Source organism: Osmia lignaria, chromosome 5 (assembly GCF_051020975.1).
Source record: "Osmia lignaria lignaria isolate PbOS001 chromosome 5, iyOsmLign1, whole genome shotgun sequence".
Lineage (NCBI taxonomy): Eukaryota > Metazoa > Arthropoda > Insecta > Hymenoptera > Megachilidae > Osmia > Osmia lignaria.
This window is the reverse complement of record NC_135036.1, coordinates 5,042,718-5,068,498: the sequence shown is the minus strand read 5'-3', so window position 1 is coordinate 5,068,498 and position 25,781 is coordinate 5,042,718. Positions and strand designations below refer to the sequence as shown.

General features: G+C 30.9%; 1 protein-coding gene across 1 annotated transcript in view; it reads right to left on the bottom strand.

The window, feature by feature from the left end:
* stet (stem cell tumor) overlaps positions 1-25,781 on the bottom strand; it is a 502,203-nt gene that overhangs the window by 23,240 nt on the left and 453,182 nt on the right. The window contains exon 7 of the mRNA XM_034332224.2: positions 3,040-3,182. Coding sequence (XP_034188115.1) covers positions 3,040-3,182 — 143 coding nt within the window. The remainder of the gene's footprint in view (positions 1-3,039; positions 3,183-25,781) is intronic.

Below are 25,781 nucleotides of genomic sequence, written 5' to 3'. Positions count from 1 at the left end.
CGAAGTGAAGGAACAAAGAAAAAGGCGAAAGGGAGAATACGGGAAGGAAGAAGGCATGCGGTCTATGGGAAAATGTCGGGTCACTCTTATCGCCGTTTCCATACGCACGTAGGGAAAATGGTCGCCTTATCTGGCGTTTCCATGAATAATTTAGAAAGCTTCGCTGCTGAAAACTTCTCTACCGGTCTCGTTCTATCTTTTCGATCCTTTCTATGCGTTACCCTTCGCTAGAGAGCAATCGTCGGGAGGAACAGAGAAAACTGGGAAGGGGGAAAAAAAGCACCGGTTGGAACCACTGCAGCGAACCGAGATCAGGAATAAAGTCTGGAAAACCATTTTCGAAGGAGATAGGATTGAAGTGTTATTCAACGAAAGTTTTATATATTAGTGAATTAAAAATGAACGCTAATACTAATTACCTTAAGTTTGCTGGGGTGTTATATTTTTTACACTCTAATTAGCAGCTGTTCCTAATTTTAACTATTCCACCCAAATTATTTTTCAGAAAGCTTCAGCTTTTCATTAAAACAAGGAATCAATTGGGAAACTTCCCCAAAAAATAGAAAACTTTTGTTATTTTTCTTAACCCTTTGGGAATAAAAAAGTGTAAAATTTGTGAAAAATGACAAAAAATTGTACTCTTGGTACAAAAGACAGCTGTAAGTGTAGACAATAAAGATTTATAATATATACTTTGAAAGTTGGAATTGGTATTTCTGTTACTTTAAATTAATAATACTCTGTGCAAATTTAACCCTTTACCGTATTATTCTCTCAGCATTTGCGTCTACCAAAGTTAACTACTCACTGCTGTAATGTGGAAGCAAATCAAGGAAATTGAAATATTATTCATAAATTGTATTTAGAGTTTTCTGTCTATGCAATTTCTAATTGAAATTGTAATGTATCGGAAAGGGTTAAAGCAAGAGTTCTAGTATTCAGAGGTGGCGTGAAATAGGGATCGTATCTCACAGAGGTGCGCATAAGTAGTCGCGCCCAGATAATGCCATGAAATTGTGAATTAACGTCCTTTTTTTCAATATTTTTAATTAGAAACATTCAAAAGTACGCAATAAGAAACGAATACAGGCCTGGAATTGTGCGAACACGTAGGAGAGATTAACTCTCAAACGGCGGACCATGGAGAGAACCCCAATTTTAACGTAACTTTACAATTTCATTTTCTAAATTTTACACTGTCCCTTCATTCTCCCAATATATAAAACTGTTACGTTTAAAAATTATACATTTAAATTTAAGTTAATATCCTTGTACATGTTTTGTACTATTCAAGGATTAAACAATTAAAACCTAAAGGAATTTAATACTAAACCTGGTAATTCTTGTTTCCTTTCAGACTACCACTAATTGTTCCATACAAATTTTTTCTATAAAGAAAAATTTAAATACGTTCATCATTTGAAAGAATCTCAACGTTACACGAGTAACCATAATTTTCTGTTTCACGTTTTCTATTATTTGCAACTGCTAATACACTCAGCCATAGCTACGATACCGAAACTATGGTGGCAGGAGGTCGAAGCAAAGCAAAGACTGTACTATAAATTCGTAACACAACCAAATAAATTTCACTACCCTTCGACGTTTCCGCTGTTCCAGCGTCGGGGGGTGAGCAGGGTGAAGTAAGAAGGAGAATGGAAACAGTGAAAAAAAAAAAGAGAGAAACAGTCGAACGAGAGGGTGTATAGGTACGTTGAAAAAATAGCGAACCAGCAGCACAGAAGGAAAAGGTGGAGAGAAATGTATTTTCCAACGTGTAGCCAGGCGCGTGCCGAGACATTTACGTAATTCTGTTCGACTTGTGAAACGACGACTGAATTCGATTCGTGTCGATCGGAAAAAAAGATTGCAACGTGATTCGCCAGAGGTGAAAACGGCTGGAAATTAGCATCTAGGATTAACGCGAGAATTGCATCGGGCGCGACCACGGTGAAGAGCGGTCAATCGAGAAAAGTGGGCAGAAAAATGTCCAATTTGCCACACGTGTCATTTTTTACGGCACGCAATCTGAATTCTAATGATCGGAATTTCTTTCCATGGACATCGCGATTGAACATGACAACGATGCCAGCTTTAAAATGGCGTACGTAAGATTCATAATTGTTCGAGAAGATAAAAATATTTATAAAATAAAGACTGATGTTTATTCTTTTTTTAATATTGACAAATTATTGAGTAATCATAAATGTAAAACGTTAAATTTATATAAAATGTAATAAAAAATTTATATAAAATGAGATATTAAAAATTTATATAAAATCCAAAAGTATTCTATAATTTTATAATTAAATAAAAAACTTCAATTTCCCTGTTTTCTATTATACAGAAGATATCCAAAAATCAGTTTTTTTTTTAAATGAAAGAAATTTAATTTTTGTTTATTTTAGAATACGTAATTTTAATAATTAAGGTAATTGAATGGAAGATGCCAGACAACCATAATCTAGAATTTATTAGGTAGATACTAGCTAAAATATTGCTTGCAAACTTACAAAACATATGCAACAATATTAAGCAAATGATGTTCAAATTAGTTTATTTATAAGTGCGAAATATTCTTAAGCACAATATTATAGGTTTAAAGGTTTCATACGTCAAAGAAACATAACCGTCGATTCAAACGGTCCCTTGAAACGTGAATTTTCTCCGACATATTTGTCAAATGCGACATGAATTTCAATTTCCGCATTTTCCAATAATCGTCGTGAAATTTTATTTCACTACGAATACCCATATAATATTAAAAAAAATGGTAGCATTCAGATGAAGTCACCATCGCACACTGACATATTATGACATCAAATCAATAATTTTTCTATTCTCTTCCACTGCTTAATGTATCGTCTTTTAATTAATGTCGATGAAAAATTTTCAAAAAATTTCGGAAACATGGTATTATCTATGACAGTTAAAACACTTTTAATTACAGAATTGCTATTCCTTAACACAAAATAAATTATTGCAAAACATTTGAAAAAAATGGTGTTAGTTCTTCATAAAAATTATAATGGTACTTACCCAGCATGAAGGAACATGTAGAACGCGAACCTCCAGAGCTCGAGACGTTTGTCTGGTCTATAAATGAAGACACTGTCGATTGGTACTGGCCCAGAAGGATTCACTTCTCCCATCGCCACTGTGTAATATGTGAAGAAACCCAGCTGTAAATAGAAAACATTGAAAATTTTATTCTTATATTTCTTTGTAGCTGTTAATTACATATATCGGGTGTCCCATTTGAAGTGAACCACTTGGTGATCACATTTCTGCAAAATATAGTTAAAGTTGAAATTCATAATATTCAAGATATTATATTTACATTTTCAAGTTAAATAGTTTATAAAAACTATTGCTGATTGCACCCTTTAATCATGGTTCAATTAAAATTGAACACCTTGTATGTATATATACAGGGTAGGTATAAAGTAGATATCAAATTTTTTTTAAATTTATGGTACAAAAAATCTAATTAAAATTAAAATTTATTTTATTAAACCTGTTTATTAAAATGATTCGAAAAAAATTTCAATGAAAACTATATACTTATCAAAATGAAACAGTGCTGTACATTTTCCAACTCAAGGTCCACATTCTTCGTGCTTCACGAAGGAGGATCCTTCCATAAAAGGATATTGAGGGAATTCAGGGTTCGCGATCGGCAATAGCATTATACAAACTGTGGGCCATTTCATAACGACACGCTGTCGATATTGCATGGAAGTATTAGAATAGGGTCACCTGTTTCCCCATATATCTAGCAAAAAATATTACACATGTGTATATATTTTAAAATACATATAGTCAGTTTACAAGAACAGTAACATGACTATAAAATCATAAATTTTGACATGGTAGGAAAAATAAACTCAGAAAGTAGGTTCCTTTTGTTTAGAAAAGTGTCATTTTTTAATTATGTTATTAGTTGCTTTAACAAGAACAATCATACAACTCAAAATGAAGAGCTGCTTTATCCCCTAAAAAAAAAAACTTTAATTGACATTTTGATAAAGAAATGCAAAGCTAAAGACCCTTAGAATAATATATACACAATAAAATAGATTCTCTGAAAAACAATCAAATAATAAACAAATTTTATTGGAAAAATAAAGTTCATGCTTTTTTTTAAAATTAACTTTTTCGACTTATGTCATTCTTCTTGCAAATCGATAATAATTATACATTACTGGACTCTCGTTATATTGCCAAATGAGCGATTTAATTTTCACATAGATTTTCAAGCATGAGAAAGAGTAGTGCTACTTTTCCACCATCATAGCCTATGAAAATGATACAATTTTATCTCCCTTTCCCTCTCCAACTGAAAGTTTGGAAGTTGAAAAATTTTCTACCCCTTCCGCCCCGTCAGCGACAACGTAAGGAGAGTCTACCGTACTGTCAGCTGCGTAATAAGTAATTAAAATCTCAAGTTTCTCAAAAGGGATCCATCGAAGCAAGTATAATTAAATTAAAGAATTTAATGAGTTTCCAAATAATTTAACACTAGATACAAAATTGACATTATTACATAGATATTTAATACAGGTATTATGAACATTTAATTAAATTCTAACACTCTATTTAAAACTAGAGTATCTTTTATAATATTTCAATATATTAATAATATACAGTACATTACACGAATATAAATGAAGGATGTGTGTAATTTCATTGCACGTTTCTAGAGTAATTAAATTTTGCTCCAACGTCACAGTTGAAAATGTTATATGAAATTTGATTTATTTAACATTAATATCTGTCACGTGTCTATATGTATATTGTATAACCAATTTAAGTGCATCTATACACGTTTCTATTATTCTAATTATTTAAAAGTAGAATAAAATATTGGAATCTGTTTTGTAAATTATTATTTATAAAAATGCTAATGTACTATTTTATTGTCATTTTTTGTTCTGTGGCAATGTAGTAAAAATGTCCTTGAAAATATATTTTTTTAACAGATGAATTCCTAAAATTAAAATGTGTATTTTTAAATTTGTCTCGACGAATATTGCTAAAATATATAACACATAAAAATAAATTTCAGTCATATTAATTTTTAATATTATATATTTTGTAAATAAATTAATTTTTTTGTAAATCTGTTTATATGGATGAATTTATTATTTAAGAATATCTAGGCCTTAGATGTAAACATTTTTCCTGTAATAATAATTATTCAACATTAAGAGCTATTTTCACCCTTTCAATATGAGTTAAAAAAATACGTGTCAAATATTTCTAATTTTCAAATTCTCTATTAAAATTGATGCGTGTCGCTTAATTAACTTTCTCTATTAAGTGGAAGCTTCGTTACATTACTATCGCTAATAACGTCATATTATTAAGGATGCTTGGGGCCATTTAACTTATTAGCAACATCCCGTCCCCGTCTGTAATTTTCCTCCTATCTTGCGTTACATTTTCGCGACAACTGTAAATCGTTCGCTTCTAATTAAGTTCCTTTGATTATAACGGTGGCTCTAAACCAGACCAAGTCCTCTAATCCTATGTTCGCAAACGTGCGACTGACGCGTTCCTTTGTGCAAATGGAACAGAGAAGTTCGCGAGAACACATCTAAGAATGGAAAGTGTTGGTTGCTTCTGAAACCGACTTGGAAATAGAATCTTCTTCTCAGAAAAAAGAAACAGGGAGACTAAATGAACGACGGGAAAAGAGCGAGATTGTAACAAGCCTGTAACCAGAGGGGAAATCGAAAACAAACAATAACAAAAGACGGATAAAAAAATGAAAATGAGAAGCAGAGATTAGAAGGTAAGTCTCTGGAAGAGGATGAGAAACTCCAAGGAAATTCGCAGTGCAACGAAGCGACAGATAGAATAACCGACTTTCATAAAAAGGAAGAGAATAGAATCAAAGCAGACTGAAAAATAAACGATGAAATCTAAGAAAAACGAAATGTAATGAGGGAGATAGGAAGAAATGAGGAAATAGTAAAAAGAAAAGATCGCAGTTTGTTGACAGAAGGTGAAGGAGACATAGAAGAATGCAAATGATTCGATGTGTAGAAAAAGAAAAGGTATGAATTGAAGAAGGAGTAGGTGGTAGTAAGGGTGAAGAAAAGCAGAGTTTCTTGGAACATGAAAGTTTTCGAGTTAAATATAATAAAACTAAAATTTCAAAATTTCAAATCCTCAAAATTCTAAAATTCTAAAATTCCAAAATTCCAGATCCTAAAAATTCTATAATTCTAAAACTCTAAAATTTCAAAATTCCAGATCCTAAAAATTCTAAAATTATAAATTTCAAAAATTCTAAAAAACTTCCTAGAAGAAGGTCTAAAAGTTACGCCAATGCCACTCTGATTCGACATTCAATACTTCCAGTTTTTTAAATTAAAGTAGCAAATGAATTAGTCAATGATAACTGTCGTAACGAAATATATAAAGTGGCAACTAAGTCCTGAACTATCAAAATTTTATGCCTGGTGTTGTTAAAATAAGCTACGAGTCTTGAGCTTTGAATGGTGAGCCGCCAAAGCTTAAACCCTCTGGGTTCGAACCTTTATTGAGCTATAAGAGCTAGGGTCCTTAAGCTCGAGCTTTTAAGCTCGTCAACTCGAGCTGTCTAAATTGTGTAGGATCTTTGTTTTATGTTTGTGATATGTTTACTTTAATCCGAATGGCTTTAGACCTTATAAATATTTAAAAGTTGTTAATTTAATTACCAGAAAAAGAAACAGGTTGAACCAATTCACAATTTAGACTTCTGGCTATATAAAATTACGGTCACATTTATTAGAAAATAAATCAATTAGTGCTAATTTCTTTATTTTTAACTGAGAAAAGTCACCGTGTTGAGAACGAACGTGATCGAATCACAGTTGATTTATAAATAGCAGTTCACGCCATTTCTAATTATGGTAATCCAAGTTAAAACGTTAATCACTGTATCTAAAAGATTTTAGAAAATCTTTTTCAAAAATTCCAGGGCCATTAAAAGTATCAATTAAAGAAATAAATATAAATAATGTCAGAGTCATTGAATATTATTTTAAAAATTTCTAAGATTAAAAAAAAATAAATTATAAAGAACCTGTAACCATATTTAATACAATACTATTCAATGTTTCGTAATAAATATTCAAAATATACAAATAAATCAGCATTATATTTTAAATTTAACTTATCATTTATTTGTTGATATTTTCTTGCAGATAAAATAAATTTTATGATCAAGTTCGTAACAGTTATATCAAATGTTTGTTGCAGGCATTGCGAATATTTTGGCTACGTGCCACATTACCGAAACATTTAACGATACTCTGTAGTGCATACAGCAATGCAAAGTATAACATATATGTATACGTTTACGTGAAAATAGCATATTATTCAAAATTGTTTGCTTTCACACATATCATAAGCTCGATACCCTTTTATTCGACACATTTCAGTATTTATGGCACAAATATCAGTAACATGTGGAAACGTAAAGAGCAGTCGTCTATTTCGTATTCAAAATATAATACATTCTCCAAATCAATTAATTAAAGAGAACAATTTTATTAATGCCAATTTCAACAAAATGAAAGTATTTAATAATGCATTCTTTCAATTTGTTTTTTGCAGATTGTATTTAAAGTTGTTATTTATAATAATAAATTATTAATTTTTGAATTTAAAAAAAGTTAGGAATCGTTAGACTTTCTATTATAGAAAATTTCTTTTAATGAAAATCATTTAATTTCTCGTTAATTAATTACATACATTTCTCTTCATGAAATCGTGTTGCAGGTAATCTGAATTGTGTTTACGATAGAAACAACAGAGTTAAATTAAACCAGGAATGTTTTATGTCCTTTTTGTTTTCTTACAATTGGTATAAGTTTAAAGAAGACCCCACAACGCTATCACAACACATCGGTCTTGATGAATCGTAAATAATGCGAACAATGCTCTGACGCTAAGTTTAAGCTGCTCCTTTCAACGAGAATCTAAGAGAGGCGTATTCCGGTACCAACTTTCGCGTTAAGCTTCGTTGCAATAAAACCTGCACAGTGCATATACGAAAATCATAAATCTCAACTTCTTGTTACAACTTTTAACGAAAACATATTAACAACTATTACAATAACTAGGATGAGACAAAGAAAGTTTATCAAAAGACATTCAAGTTAAAATCTCAAATACCAGTCTTTATTGTTCAGTAAAAAATAATTAATTAAAATATATTTTGTATCATTGTTTCTTTATTTGTCACATGAAAAAAATATTTTGAAACAAAGTGAAATTCCACAGTAATATTACAAATAAAATAATAATGTGTAATGATTATTTAGTTTTTAAATTTTTACAGCTATTTATGCTATAAAATATGAAAATATTTTTAAATTTCCAGAAGTTGCACAGCCCAAGTGAATATGCTTGTTGCGCTAGAAACGCATTTCTAAACGATGGCATCTGAATTGGCAATACTTAACCCTTGAACACCGAAGCCTAGGTCAATCGTGACCCAAATTTACAAAATATATATAAGGATATTAATCTAAAATTAAATATATCATTTTTAAAGGAACAGTGTAAAATTTAGAAAATGAAAATAAAATTTGGGCTCTCTCCATGGTCCGCCGTCGAAAGATTAACCCTTTCGCTACGATCCTCACTGCTAGAAATGAGTGATTTTGCCTTCCTGTACCTTCTTTTTGCTCCAGCAATAGTTTTCATATTTTGGGGGGTTTTTGAAAATTTTCCCTCTTCTAGCCTACAAAAATTTTTCAACTACCTTTCGGTAATACTACTTAGGATCCCTCATGTGCCGCTGGTAAAAGGGCCCATGATTTTCCCCCTAGGAACGGTTTTTTTTTACTCAAGAAACAAGCAAAATAAAGCTTCTGTTCGAAATGAGTGATTTATTGCAAATTAGATTTTTTAATATTTCCTTTTTTCCTAATTTACTCGAAGTTAATAATAATGGAGCTGCACTTTTTACCCCAAGGTCCTCAATTTCATATTTTGCCGAATCACGTACTTCTTACAGAAAAATGAAGAATAACCTTCCAGTGGACTGTTGTATGGTTATACCATTATTATTCTCCGCGAGACGAAAAGAAGGAACATTACAAACGGTATGCCGTACGAGAATTTAGTTACCCGAGTATGCTGTTCAATTCTGGAATTCTAAAAAGTTCCTAAGAGAGGTTGCTCGCCTCGGACTAGGAAACAAATGAAGCAATTAGTGGAAACACTAGCTAATGGACCTTAATAAGGGGTGCTCGTCATACTCTCAAAAAAACTTTTTGTTCTTTGTACCAGTGCTTCAAACCTCTCATTTTCTTCATTTTTTTTTCCTGCTCGTATTTTGGAACAGACGCGAATTTTACAATATACACGGTTGCTTAATAAATGACTCAAGTCTCGGTTTTTCATTGTAATACAATTATGTGATAACACATGATAATTAATAATGGGTATATATTTTTAAAAATATTATGAATGAACTTCTAAAATTTTTTTTAAACGAATAGAACAAATTTGAAAGATTTTAATTAAGAAATAATTAGGAAATCCCTGATGTAATAATAAAAAATAGCTAATTAAATTTGTCTTCTAATTTCTTTATTCCCCAAATTTCTATGTTTGACTTTTCTATTCATGACTATTCTGAGACTCTCTCCATCTGAAAATAAAATAGGTGTCCCATATTTCTACCCTCTCTTCTAGTTTTAACTTTTAGGCTATCGTTAGCTGAGATAACAATAGTTTTAATTTAATTTTAGACACTGTTTTTTAAATTTAATTCTTTATAATATTAATTGTTCAACGTATAAAAGTATCTCGTTGAAAACTTTGGGTGTCCAATTTTAATCACAGTACTTTTGCATACATTTCACAAGTCTGGGTCACGGCTGACGCAGCACCCTCTGTTTAACGGTTAAGACCTACTTGAGAGAAGAGATCGTGTACAGTCTAGAGAGTTTAATTCACATAGTGGGTGCTTGGTAAATGAAAGTTCCATTGGAATTTCGATCCAACAATTTAAACGACTCCTTCTCTTTCCCTCTGCGCAATTTATATACCAATATCGGTTATTTGCAGCGTTTCCGCATAAACCTATACTATATAGGTATGAGATTAAAAACTGTTGAAGGAGGGAAGCATACAAATTTTAATAATCAATGTATCCACATTTCTTTCAGATTCCCGCTAAATCCATTTTACGAGAACACTGCAGGTTCGTGAAATCGTAATCTCATTGCGAAGCTAACCGGACGCCTGCCTTTGGAAAACTTCTTTCCCCTTTGTGATTTTCGAGTTCCGACGTTAATTCCGAGCGTTGCTTCTTTCTCGATCCACCACTGGCTGCGCGAGCTTCGTAATTAATTAATTCTCTCTTTTAATTCCGCTTCCGTCATTATTGTACTCTCTGCGTTTATTCCATCCCCTTTTGTATTATCTTTGTTTTGGATCATCTCGGCTCCGCCTTGGTTTGTTTCGTTCAACTCTCAGAGGGTTGATAATAATTAGCTTTTGTCTTTGCTTCCATCCACTTTGCGTCTCAACAAGTGTCAAATCCGTTCCACCTTTTTTTTCAACTTTGTTTCAGTATGAAAGCTTGATCGCGTATAAATGGATCCAAGTAGAATAGTACTTGCAATTATTTATTATTTGATTAAAAATATTAAATTGAACTGATATGGAATATTCATTGCTACAAATATCAGTGCAAATAAAGTGATGAAAAATAATCTAAAAAGTTGGACTGGTTCCTCCCCAAAAATGTGGAAAATTTTAAGATTCCAAAATTCCAGAATATCAAAATTTCTAAATTTCTAATTTTCTACCTTTCTGAAATTACCGAATTCTAAAATTTTTAAATATCAGAATTTTAAAAGAAAGGCCAAGCTACGCCAATGCATAATACAGTAATAAATTAATCTAATTAAAAATTTATAAAAATATAATATAAGTTATCTCTAAAACTGAAGGATCCAAGGATGTACGATTATAAAATCTTAATCTATTCAAATACTAACTTATATCTTAATTTTCAATTATAACTTCAATTCATAAATTGTATTTAATATTTTAAAATAAAAATGATATAATTTAATTTTAAATTTATATAATATTTGCAGGATAATAAGTTTCAAATTTCTGACAGAAATTGAAAATCAGCAATATTTCAATATTTACAGAAAAATTTACGATCACACGAAAACACTTCACCGTAATCATCGTTCTCTTTGCAAGGTTTCCGTAAATCGCTGCTCAGCTTGAAGCTTCCTTTACTGCGATTTCTTGTATCGCAATTGCTGCGACGATATTATCGTAAATTTCAGCAAATACTTCAAACCGAGCGTTTGATTCGAAGGGGATAAGCAGGTTGTAGGAGATGCATATCGCGCACGAGAATAAGTAAGCGGGAGAGAAGGAAAGAATGTAAGGAAAAATTCTATCGCGGGGATAAAATTTCGTTCGCATGGATTTCTACGATATATTCCGTCACGGTATCCGGGATTTCTTTTTCGTCAACGTGTATCAGGGCGCTAACAGGATTTATGCATATACGGCACGATATTGCAGAGCTGGCGAATGCAACTGAGAACAACCGAGGAGTAGGCCGACTGCCTGGAATCTCTTGATAATCGTTGCCATGTAATCGCGCTTGCATTCGAATGGACGATTTATGACTGGTCGTACCACTGCCAAGCGTACTCGTCCACCTTTGCCTGTTGATTAATGTCAATTTGAATCTACTACGGAAGCAACATATCATTTCTTTTTTTTTTTTACACCGTAGAATAGTCATGTTTTAACACTTTACCTGTTGAAGGTTTATTAATAAAATTTTCAACACCACTTGATGAAAAATTAATTTTTTTACATCGTAGAATAGTCATGTTTTAACACTTTACCTGTTGAAGGTTTATTAATAAAATTTTCAACACCACTTGATGAAAAATTAATTATTGTATTAATAATCGTTTGATCTACAACGGTTCATGAAAGTGGCTGAAGAATTGAAACTGTCCATTCTATATATGTCGCCTGCGGGAATTAGGCATTGTTCAGAACACCGTGTGAAGAATTTTAAACTATAACCAACGTCCCAAGTTTGTTGATTGGTTGCTTGAAAACAAAACAACTAATGAAGATTTTTGTAAAAAAGAAATCATTTTCAGAGAAAAAGCCGATTTCCATTTAAATGGGTATGTCAGTATGCAAAATTGCTACATCTAATTGTAAGGCAGGCTTGGGCAGTAAGTAAATCGAATGGCGTGTACTCGTGGACACTGATCCTAAATAAAGTCAGATTCTAAATAAAAATTTTTTTAATTATGAAATTTGAAAATTTAATATTTTATTTCCGAATTCGAAAATTAAATAATTTGTAAATTTGTAAATCTGAAAATTTGATATTTTTAAATCTCTAAATATCTAATTTTCCAAATTTCTAAGTTTAAAAATTTGATATTTCTAAATCTTTAAATATCTAATTTTCCAAATTTCTAAATTTAAAATTTCTATATCTCTAAATATCTAATTTTCCATATTTCTAAGTTTAAAAATTTGATATTTCTAAATCTCTAAATATCTAATTTTCCAAATTTCTAAATTAAAAAATTAAAAAATATGAAATTTCTATATTTCCAAATTCGAAAATTTGAAACAGAATAGTTCGTAAATATGTAACTCCAAAACTTTGAAAATCTGATATTTCCCTCTCTTCCCATAAGTTCTTCAGCAGCATTGGCTCTGCACATTGCTATTTTTTTAAAATAAACATAAAGACAAGTTTATATAGATTTTACCTGTCATTCCCAGCAATATTATACAAATTATCTCCGTTCAACGTTTTCCATCGCATAAAAGACAAATTGGAAGCAATCAACAGAGAAGCATCTACAAAAACGAGGGAACTTTTAAAAAAAGTTTTCGCAAAAAACACATCTCTCTCGAAAACACTTTATTTTCTCGAACAGAAATGTTCAGACGCGACGTAGCAACCCTTCTTCTACTGGCTGTCTGCCCTTAAAATTCAGTTCTATCCTTGCAAAACGTAGAAGGAAGCTGGAAAGCTATCGTCGGACGCGTACCGTAATATTGTTAGGTATGCAAATTAAACCATTCAAAGGCCCTGATGAACTTCCGTGAGTTCTAGCGAGCTTAAAAAAGAAGGAAGGTGGTAGACAGGGTTGGAGTACCGATGGAACAGGGGGATGGAAAGGGCGTAGAAGTTTTATCCCCTGGTTCTTAACGACAGTCAAATCAGGGGCTACTCTGGAAACAAACTTCACTTGGATTTTAAATGCGCATAAAACCATTGGTATCGTATCACTATTTGTTATCCATTTTATACCTTTGATATTGATGACGGTGAATATTATATCAAAATCTTTTATTATATTCTTTCCTCTAGAAAATAGCAGAATTTTAAAGAAAGATAAATGAATTTTAAATGTTAAATGTAAAAATGTAATTATGAAATTTTGTATGCTGCTGCATGTTATTTAAAGATTTTCAATTTCTGGAATTTAAGATGATTTCGAAAATAAAATGTGACAGTTCTAAGTTTAATCTAATTTTGTATTTCATATTATTTTCATTTTCTATATTTTTACACTGTTCCTCTGAAAATTATTCTTCCAATATATGAAACTCCTTTGTTTCAAAATTATACCCAGACTCCGCTGTTCAAGAATTAATAAATAATTTCATTGTATGTAATATTATTCTACGTCTGATAATATTATTAGCTAATAATATTAATTAAAATATTAATTACTGTGGGCAACTTATCAAATAGTACATTAGTCTAATGACTTAATTGCTGATGCGATTATAAATAAAAATAAATAAAAAAACAATGCATCTGCGTGTTATATTATTCTGAATACATATTTCCTATTAATACCATAATAGTAGCTATTTGAGAAAAAAGAAGAATGAGAATATAAGTTGTAAGACATTTATTCATGGAATTTTATGTATAAATATAAGTATTGTCAGAATCACTGATGATACTTTAAAAACCACTAAATTGTCGCTAAAATTATATTTATAAAAAGAAGATCTATTTAAAATAAAGCAGATCTCAATATCACTTTTAACTCTTGTTCCAGAATAAGATAAATTTACATGTCTCAGACCTGAAATAAGTGGAAAATTATTTTTAACTCCTGCGAGTGTCTGAACTTAAATAATTTCTCTTTTATTCTTGAATGTCTCGTAAAATTTCCAAAGGTATGAAAATTTAGTACTGCGGTTTCTGCTCGATCTAAAGCTGCATTGGTAGAAAATATTAGGCATAAAGTATCGCGACCGACGTGTACGCTTTAACAGGATGTACACGCGTGCCACCACTAATGTCCCAAGCGTTCGTGGATGGATTATCTGAACTGTTGCAATAATTTTTGCCAACACCAGGCTTAGGTCTAAAGCTGTACACGGTTGTTTATCGTAAACCGACAAATTTTCAGGTTTTGTTCCACCATCGAGTATAGCCACAATGGCCTTGCTAAATCGCACTCGTCTTTGACACTTTCAAGCTCGTCTATACATATAGAAAACTAGAATGTTGTTCATTGGAAATAATATTTAATGTTCAATCATTTTCAATTTAATTGTACCCCTTTTACTTGGGTTTTAATTTTTTATATTTCAAGGTAAAATCAATGTTTATTTTTAATAATTGTAATTCATAATTTACAAAATTATTTTAATGCTTTTTTTTATAATTAATTGTTTTTATACACGATTTTTATTTTCCTGTGAAACTTTAAAAAATATCCATCGAAAATTAATTTTCAAATATAAATATATGCATAACATTAAGGATAAAATTCATTTGTTAACATTTGTCATTAATGGTATGATTATTATGCATTTTTTCGTAAACAAATAAATGCAAATAAATGATATATTTTGCTACAGTGGATATTCAAATATTGTCGACAACAGATTGGATTACAAACTACTATCCATCAAATTAATTGCAAAGCAATACATATGCTAATGACAATACACTTTTCAATTTCATGTTGTAAAAATGCAAAATGAAACAGGGATTTCCAATTTTGTTCTGAAATACACAGTACACGTAATTATTAATTTGGTGTTCCAGTTATATTAACGATATTAAATTTATAAAAAATATTGAAATTTTCTCCATGCACATAACTTACTGAAATCTACAAAAAGTATATTTGAAATTTTCGTTACAGGTTCAGATGAAGTTGTAAAATGTAAAATTGTAAAATATTTCACAATTTTTTTTCAGAATTTCAACAAACTGTAATTTTTTAAAATGAGAAAAACAATTTATTTAGTGAACTAATTTTAATAACTTTAAAAAAAATTTCTAATCATTTGGTCCAATTTCAAAAAAGGTATTCTCTTTTAAACGGTGTATACCTATTCATCAGTAGTACAAACCAAACAATGATCAGACCGACAGAAATATAACCGAATCTTTCCAAGGCTTCTATTAATTAGCGAACTAATTAATTTAAAATTACCAATAAAATTGTTAAAAGACAACTAACCCATAACACAGTAAAAACAGAGATAATATTTATAAAAACATTGAATTTGTTTTGAATTTCAGTGGTAACGAGAAAATACTGCGAGAATGTTCATTCTCGCGTTATTTAAACCTGCTACAAACAATCTGAAATTAATTCCGCTACCCGACTACTGGCCTTTTACGTTCAACACACAAATCAAAGGTTTCCCTTTTATTTCTACCCTCGAAAGAAACGAAAATTTCGCGCAAAGCATTCCGCGAATAGCCCAGCCGGACAATGGCTGCCTCAAGGAATAGCTCAAAAGAAGAGATCGCGCAAACCCGATTAATTAAATTTTCCTGCTCGTTCGTTCACGAAAGCTGAACGATTGCGGGATCGTGTTCACCGGTATAGGTACGTGTATACTTCGAGCTAAACCGACCGCGAAATGCTCCCGTGTACTATCCGTGGATTTGTCCGACTCGAAATTAGAGAAACACTGAAAGAGGAAAGGAGGGAGGAAGGAGTTTTAACGCGATCTCGTGCAAATTTCTATGAAGCCAAGTTTATATGGTACAAGTTGTACGTTTGCTCCGTTTTCACCTCGGGTCCTTTCCTCGATTTTCTCCCCATAGTTTTCGCCAGGTCAACGTTATTGCTCGCAGGTGAGCGCGCGATTGTACGCGCCTCGCCGCAGCTGGCTGCGGTTAAATTGTTCGGGCATTCGTCGAACCTTGTATACAGGGTGCGTCACGCAACTGGGACGAGTTATGTCTTGAATTTTATAAGAGATGGAAGAAGCTGTTGATGTAAAAGTTGGATGATAATGTTTATTTTTCTACGACTTCGTTTTCTTCGTCGATGCAACGATGCACTCGAGAAATGCAAATGCACTTTTTATTTAAACGAACTCCTTGGAACATTCTGCATGAAAAAGTATTAAGGTATGTACGAGAGGGGAGAAAAGGGTGTTTAGCCTCGGGATCGTCTGTCAGACTCGTCAGTGGGGCTGACAACAGACGATCCCTGCCTCAGACACCTATCGTACCGCAATTCGGAATTTATATACAGGGTGTTCGACAACAGGTGGGCAAAATTTTAAGGGGTGATTCTAGGGATGAAAATAAGACGAAAATGAAGAATAACGAAATAGCGTTTGCAGCTTTGTTTAAATTAACGTTTAAAAATTCGAGTTAAAAGCGCCTGAAACCTGCAATCCGCCCAGCACCGACGATTGAATGTCAGGTCAGCAGGGGTCGGTACAGTCAAAACCAAGAATTTACATTTCGATTTCAATAATTGATTTTTAAGTAACTTTATCTTGATTATTACCATCATCAGAGGTGCTATTCATTCCTACATTTTTTACCTTTCAAGCAAAACATGAATTAACGATAGAAATACACGATGGGAATGATTACTAATGATACAAGGTGACTAGCCTAAATGTGCCACCTCTATCACTTCTAAACTGTTTGTTATATGAAACAAATGGTTCAAATAGAAGTTAGATGGTATCAAAGGAGATACACAATGTGGTAATTATTTTACTGTTATTTTGCTTCTTTTATTTAAATATGAAAATCATCTTGAGATTGTTAATTGTAACGGTTAAATGCCACGTTATTTCGAATTTTCCTATTTTTATAATAATAATTGCCCAGCGCTGCACTGACCTCAATTTTGTAATCCGGCTTTTCAAATCTTCAAAAATGGTTTTGTACAAATACTACATTAATATAGTTAAACAACTGTAAAGTTTGTAAAATATTTCTTTCAGATGTTTCTTGTACTATTTTACTTATTTTTATTATTTATAAATATTGCAGTTTATCAAACACAAAATTATTATTTGTAATTTTTAAATACTTTTTTTAGATACATTAGAAACACTGCATTATTTTCTAAGCTATTAAAGATACAAGAAATTGCTTTGGTGTTAATTGCATGGTAAGAGGGGGCAACTTTTCTGACGTAGACGAATCTTTTTTTGCATTATTATTTTCAGAGATGTATAATGTTACCTTTTGAAAGAAATTATATTACATATTATTTCAAAATTCAACAAACAATCTAATTATTTCAACAAATTCGTCAAAATATGTTTACTTTTACTATCGCGTTTCAAATATCTACATTTGCAATTTATCACTATTCATAGTAATTTTAACGCCACGTATCCGAGGGGTCAAAGTTACTGACTCATGTAACCCTAATGAGTATTAGATCGAAACGTCGAATAGTTTCAGCGGTATAATAGATTATTCGATATACGCGAACCATTAATCGCTCGTGTTTCATTAATAGCGACAAGAATTTACCTCGAAAACCCATTATTTAACACGTTTCGTTGCGAATTTTTTATTAGGAATTTCTAACATAAACATAACACAACTTCAGATTAAAATATGATAAATGAAATATGGAAACAGTACATTAAAAGATAAATATTGTCGTAGGAATTATTTTTAAATTACTCAGATAAATAATTCGTAATTGACGATTCAAGAAGAATTTATTAAACACTGTAGTATTAAATATTGTTGAACTTATTTGTAAAATATTGTTCTTTATTTTCTATTAATTTTACTACTTCCATTTTATATAGATAACAATGTACAAGTTAAAAAACATTTAATTATCAAAAATTAAACTATTATGTTTGGAAATATAATAAGAAAAATATAAATTCACAGTTCAATTTTGATAAAATTATGCAATTTTTATGCAAAACATTTTGGCATATTTTTAAAGATTTTCAAAACAATTTTGAGCGTCAGAAAAGAAGATTAATAAATGTTTATTTCTAAAGCTTGAAGAAGCTACAGAAGGAAAGAAAAAAAGAAAATTCAATTTGAAATACAATTTGCAAAGTTTCTTTAAAGTTTTTAAAAAATCAATAATCCTTCATTACATTATTATTGTTAATGTGTAACGATGCAACGTGTATAGTGATGATTTAATCGTCAATGCGATTTTGATCTGCCCATGTGCGGCGACAATAGCATGAGCAAAACCCTATAGAAGCATAGAGAGTAATAACGTTATTGCATCGAATGCAACGTAATTTGATAATTCGCGGTCCGACCAGCTCAATGGGCAATAGCATTAATGGATTACATTGCCGACTAATTTATAATCACATTTCATTCTTCATTCAGCATATAATTTTAATAGACTCGTATTTTGCTATTGTTACAATAAAAACAATATCGTAGGATTTTATGATTCATTTCAGTGTAATCGTTTCGAAACGGTACAACAATATTTATTTATCATAAAATTTGTAATACTATAGAGTAAGTTAAATATATATTTTTTACTTTTTTTAGAGATTAATGTTTTTGTTTTATGAAACAGTCATTGTCATAGCTTGGCACTTTCCGGTGGGTCAAAGCCTCTTTTTAGAAATTTTAGAATTTTGGACATTTGGAATTTCGGAATTTCAAAAGTTTCAGGATCTGGAATTTTGCAACTTCGTAATTTTGGAATTTTAGAATTCTAAAATTCTAGAACTTAGAAGGTCTGAAGTTTTAAAATTCTGAAATTTTTACAACTTTGTAATTTTGGAATTTTAGAATTCTAAAATTCTAGAACTTAGAAGGTCTGAAGTTTTTAAATTCTGAAATTTTATAACTTTTGAACTCTAAAATATTAGTAATCTAGAATTTTGTAATTCGGAAATTTTGAAAACCTGTATGAATTTTGACTATTTAAAATTTATTAAGACATTATTGTAAAAGTCTTCTTTGGGGAGAGAATATCAAATCATATTATCAAGCAGGATACCAAAACTTTTAGGACTGGCCCTGTGCTACATTTAAAATAGAAAAAAGAAAACTAAAAATTGCTTTCACTTACAGATGAAGTGTTTTCATTGATGCATCAACAGCTATTGGTGTTTGTTACTTACCTAAAACAAGAATAATTAAATAATTATTAATAATAGTCTTTTTAATTTATTCTTTCAGTATATATAAAAAATAAAAAATAAGTAGTTTCAAACAAATAACAAATAAATTTAGTACTTTCGATGCCACTAATTTTATAGTTTACATCAAACAGTTTTGTTACAGAATAATGATTATAAATGAATGTAATTAAATAGCAGACTGTTTTCAGGTATCAAATTAAAATATAAATGAAAGGTGTTCAAATTTTACAGTTTCAAAAAGTTTAAAAAATTAATTTTTCAACATTTTTGAAATAATCTTGTTTGCTACAATTTTTTTTGAAAAGGAGGGAATTGTTAAATATAATAATTATTTCAATAGTTAGATAATGTCAATTTATTTACAAAATTAAAGGAAATTTGTAGTTGGGATAAAATGTAAAGTTTCACATATCTCGAGGACATTTTCAGATAGAGCGTAAAACATAGATAAGATACAAAATATTGAGAAATTTTTCAAATATTAGCAAAAAATAGAAAAAACGTCATAAAAATTCTATTTATTATTATAATTTTACTACAAAATCGATCAGAAAAATGAAATAACAATCGCATTAAGAATGAAAGAAGAAAGTGATAAAGAAGCCTCGAAGGTAAGGAACAAAAAGAATGGACGTAGTAAAGCTCGAGAGCAATTGAGAGAAGTGCGCGGACACGACTAAGAAAACACTTTCACTGTGACCTCCCTTTCGTAACAAGTCTTTCTCCTCCTTTTCAAAACATCCTATTCAATTCTGATATAAACGCAGGACAATAGCAAAACCCAAGTATGAATGAGAATTTTTCACCAAAAAATTCTTCAAAAAATAAAAATTTGATAAGCAAAATAGAAAACAATGGTTCCCGTAATCAAATAAATTTTTTATTATTTGCAAAAACAGAGAACTGTATGTTAACCAATTTGTATTTGTTTAATTCGTTTTTCTAACAGTTTTTGAAAATTCGCAACAAGAGGACCAGTCATGTCAATAAATTCCTGCTAAAAATTTAAATCTTAGTCCACCTTGACGTACTAGACACGTACCAATTTTATCTAGTAGTAAAGTCGACCCTATTCACAGATAAGACCCATGTTTTTTTTATTTATACCTTTCATTTCACTCACTTGAAGCAACGTTATTTGTACAGAAAAGAAAATATTGCTCTATGGAAAAAGTTTTATGATTCAGGAGCAACTCTAGTTTCCTTTTCTTATACTCGATTATAGTATCATACACTCACAAGATTTGTGGCGAAAAGAGTTTTCTATGACAGTTCACGATAACATTCGAAAAATTCTTCATAATGTGTGAAAATTCATCGAAAATGTATTTTGAAGAAATAATACAAATATTAGCAAAGTGGAATGCTTTAAAAATAAAATAAAAGGACATGTTGATTTAATATTAGATTTTTCATAAATATTACAAATATAAAATAAATATATTTTGTTACTGAATTTATTAAACACTGAAGTTAAGAATGTTGGAGTAGCTAACAGTTGTAGATATTCTGACAGAACAGTTTCTTTGAGGAGTTTGAAACTTGAACTGTTCCATCAGTAGTATAACCAAGCATTTATCAGACTATATAGAAACTGCTGCTTAAGATCGCGTTAACTACGAAAATCAAATATCTTTAGGGAATATATTTTAAGTTTTTCAACACTTTAACATTGAAAGCACACTATTCTACAGTAACATTAAATTGTAATTATAATTATAATTACTGTCATTAAGATATTCCTATGAAACTTAGAAACCTCATAATTTCTTAGCAAACTTTTTAGCTTATAAAAGTAGTGTTTCTTTTATATAAATACTTTATGTTTTAATTACAGGAAAAATTACAATTATTAATTACTTAAAAAGGAAAACATTATATGTATTATAAATAGTTAATATTGTTTATTATTGTTTCCTCAATAATGAATAAATTAAACGTAATAAAATGTTGCGATGCAAATAAAAAAGAAAATAACGTAAAAACATCAATATCGTTGTCACTTATTAATATTAAATAATTAATAATATCTATTAATATTAAATAATTCTACGTTGTCAATTATTAATATTAAATAATTCCACGTTGTCACTTATTAATATTAGATAATTAATAATATTTATTAATATTAAATAATTCCATGTTGTCACTTATTAATATTAATTAATTAATAATATTTATTAATATTAAATAATTAATAGTATTTATTAATATTAAATAATTCTGCGTTGTCAATTATTAATATTAAATCGTAAGTCATTTAACACGTCGATCGCCACAGTAGAAGAGATCGTATATAGTCAGACACATCAAAATTGTATTTAACGATATAATCTGTTAATGCTTAAATGTAAATTTCTAAATTTGGACTTTGCATTATCAGTACTAACAATTACTAACCATACTCAAAGTTTTCCTTCCCTTTTCTTTTGCTAACGATAAATATTTGATTATACAAACATATGAGGCGTCGGTCACCAGTGCCCATAATGATGGTCAACGTGTTAATAAAGATAAAAAAGTAACAATGCTCTTAATGTGCAAGTTCTTGTTGAAATAAGCGATAACCAATAACAGTAACGACCCCATTCGACATCACAAACTATAACTAATTAGTTTTCATTAGCGCATAATGAGTCACCCGAGCCAGTCTGTAATTCTCTGCAAATCTGTTAACACATGGGCTCAAGTATAGAAATAAAGTAATTAGCCAAAGGGAAAATGTTGGATAGAATAAAATTTGAAAAAGATGCGTTCCGGCCCATTTTGCGTTTCACGTTTTTTCCTTTGTTCTTCTGTTCGTCGATCAAAACACATTATGTTCAATTAAAGATTTCGTAATTAGCAAAACCGTGTGTGGTTTATTAAACTTACCTGCCATTATAAAAGAAAAACAAGGATCATTCTAATAGAAAACATGTTCCAGTTCTATTTTTACACGTCTTACGTGATATTTTAAACGCACATTCTTTATTTTTATAAAACTTTATCATACACTAATACATGTACCGAATTACGAACTCGAGAATAAAACGATTCATCTACGAGCGCTGTCCGCGCGGTATAACTTTTTGTCTCTAAATTCCATTAGCGGAGCATCTCGACAATGGTTATATCCACATTAAAATCTCTTGAAAATAACAAAATTTCAGGCAGGAGGTAAAATACGGTTCCCGCAGGTGTTCTTTCTCAGTACGTTTAGCGGTCCGTTCCAGCCGAACGCACCTGTTCCAGAGCCAAACACGGCTTTAAAGAAGAATAAGCAGTTAACCTAATGGTAATGTATCGTTTCTGCTCGCGCATAACTTTGCTCGCTAGCACCAGGGTCGCATAAAAAAGCATAAAGAGGAGCCCTAATCCAGCCATTACTACAAACCCGTCCATTAACGAAGAAAGAATGGGGGAGAGTGATAGAGAGAAAGGCATAGAGAGAGAGAGAAAGAGAAAGAAATCAAATAAGAGCCTGGAGGTACTCGAATGCAGGGTTTCCGGAAGGTCATCGACCTTCGAAGGATTTCGTGGGTGGAATTAGCGAGAAGGGAGGAGAAGACGGAGAACATTGGGGAAAGAGAAGGAAGATGGTTATCTGTCGGCATTTGTTTTGGGAAGGGAGGGTTAAAAAAAAAAGCGGCGAAAAAAAGGGGCGAAAAAGGTGAAGGAAGAAGAAAAAGGGTGGAAAAGGAAAGAAAAGCCCGTATTTGTGTTATCTCGGGAAGGAAAGAGGGTTGAGAACCGGCAGGAAGTAGAACGGAGAAAACCCGTATTTGTGTTATCTGGAAAAAGGGGGACAAAATGGAAGTACCTTAATACCTACTACGGACTTAGGAAATTATTATCGTCTCTCTGGTTAAACGAGATGCTCCGTGTGATCGTGGCGTCCGAACCAGATCCGTAGATACACGCGGATTAAACTAGTTGGACCTCCTTACTTTCTTCTGTTTTATTTTATAGGTCAGATAGCGGCCATTTAATGCGGAGCCCGAATTCGGTGAAAATTCGCTCGTTGTAAATTGTTGCCAACGGGAATCCCTTATAGTTAAATTCCCGGCGATTATTTTATTCCGCTGCAAACTGATTTAAATGTAATCTTTTCGCCTGGTCTGTGTTTAAGTAAAAGAAGCAACGTAATTAAATATTCATCAAGTCTATTTAAAATTAATATAAGAAGTACATTATACAGGGACTTGGATGGAAGAGATGGGCAAATGTGAATAAGATAAAAAGAGGACGAGAAAGAAGAGAATACGAAAGCGGGAAACAAGATTTACATGCATCGAGTGTGGATCGAAACGGAAGAAGGCGAAAGTGAGAAGCTTTTGAGCGGATTAAAAGAGATATCGTGCGAAGAAGATTTGCAGCAGCGAAAGTTTCTGAAGGATACTCTAGAGAAAGGTAGATAAAGAAAAAAAATAATAAAATAGTAATGAATGTAAAAGAAAATTCAAAATCTTCATAATAAAAAGTAATTAATGGATCTCTATAATTAAGAAAGGTGTCTTACAATCTAATATGCAGGATCCCAAAAAATCGATTTTCAAATTATTATATTTTTTAAATGATTAGAATCTGAAGAATCTGTTTTTAAGATATTTTAACAAAATCCAAAAACTGCAAAAGTTGTGGGCATATGAAAAATGTAATATTCAAGCAAACATATAAAATGATGAATTCTGAACTTGAAATTTAAACTTTGAAAAACTGAACTGATTAATTTGTATTTTTTTTCCATATTTATAAATCAATAGCTTAAATGCTTTTTTACACAAATTTTAGAAATATTTTCTTTTTATTTTGGTATGAATAAAAATCGCATTCATAAAAATTTAAAAAAAGTTTCATATCGTCTGCTTTTAATAGTTAAAAAAAAATCAAATTATGGTACCATTTAAAAGTATAATAATTTTTTAAATATAACGAATCATATAATTTCTAAAATATTGTATGTAGATATGCTATGATTTTAATTTTGATTAATTACAGGATCGTTAATTGTATACAGCAAATGCAAATTATTTTTTGTTTCTAATGAAATTACATAAAATTGATCATCTAATTTTATATATTGAGATATGAAATCAAATGAATATAATGTTTCTTACTCTTTATTCCAATTGTTGCTGATATGCTCAACAATTTACCATTTGAAAACGTATTCAACTTCATTGTCTTCCGATATTGTCACGATTCATAACCAGCACCGTTTAATATGCAATTGTGTGTCGAACTAATTCGAAACGTTACTGCACGATACAGTGCAAACGTGCCCTTTCGAGTTAAAGTCACCGGTTCCTTAGTCGCTTCCCCTTTTTTCGAGCAGCCACTTGGGAAAGGATACGCCGGTTCTTTACGATCCGGCCTCCGTTTAAGAAGATTAGGTTTACACGGATCTTAGTTTTACTTGAATTTACGAAATCGTATCCCGTAGCAGGTATCTACGGAGCAGAACCAGCCAGAGTTTTATGCGAGTTTAAAACAGAAAGTCCAGGGACCCGCTACTTTTATTTAGAAAAAGGAACACAGCCAGGAAAGGGAAGACGATTGTTTTCGCTACGTTTGTTCCGCGAATTTACACGAAAAACATGTAAAAAGTAGGAAATATGTACGCGTGTACTACGCAGAGCTGAAAAGATTGCGCGTGAAAAGAATGCTGGTCTAATTAGTCCCGTCTCAGTGCACAAAGACTGTCGGGTAAAACGCAGGGGAGCAGGTGGGAGTATGGAGCAAGGAATTGTAATATAAACCTTATTTCTCAAATAAGTGTATTGGTTTTGGGAAGTAGGATAACTATAAATGAAAATAAAACGTATACAGTGAAAGGCAAAAATGAGTAGATACTATTCAAAATAGAATACTTCGGTTAAAATTGGACTAAATAACTTGAGGTTTTTGGAAAAACTATAAAAATTAATTCACTAAAATGTGTATTTTCACCGTTTTAAAAAATTACAATTTGTTGAAATAGTGAAAAAAATAGTGAATAACTTAAATGATTTAAAAAGGAAAATATTGTAAACAAAAAATCTTGTATGATTTCTGTTCAAAATTATTAATATTTTTTTTTCTAAAATGTGTATAATTTTTTAGTATGCATCTAAATGTGTCCAACTTACAATTTCAAAATCACCGTATATATTGCCATAGATTATGGTACTTTATCTAATTACCTACTTGAAATATTTCCAACGTCATAAAAAAAAAATAATAATAGAAATATTTAGGTGTTTGGTTTTAGATAGGAAAGCCTACATAACGTATGTACATAAAATATTTAGTTCGATTTGAAACTTCAACGCGACAGCACTCAAACTATAAGCCAGAGTAGATCATAGAAAGAACAATATTTAATTTAGCATGCATCA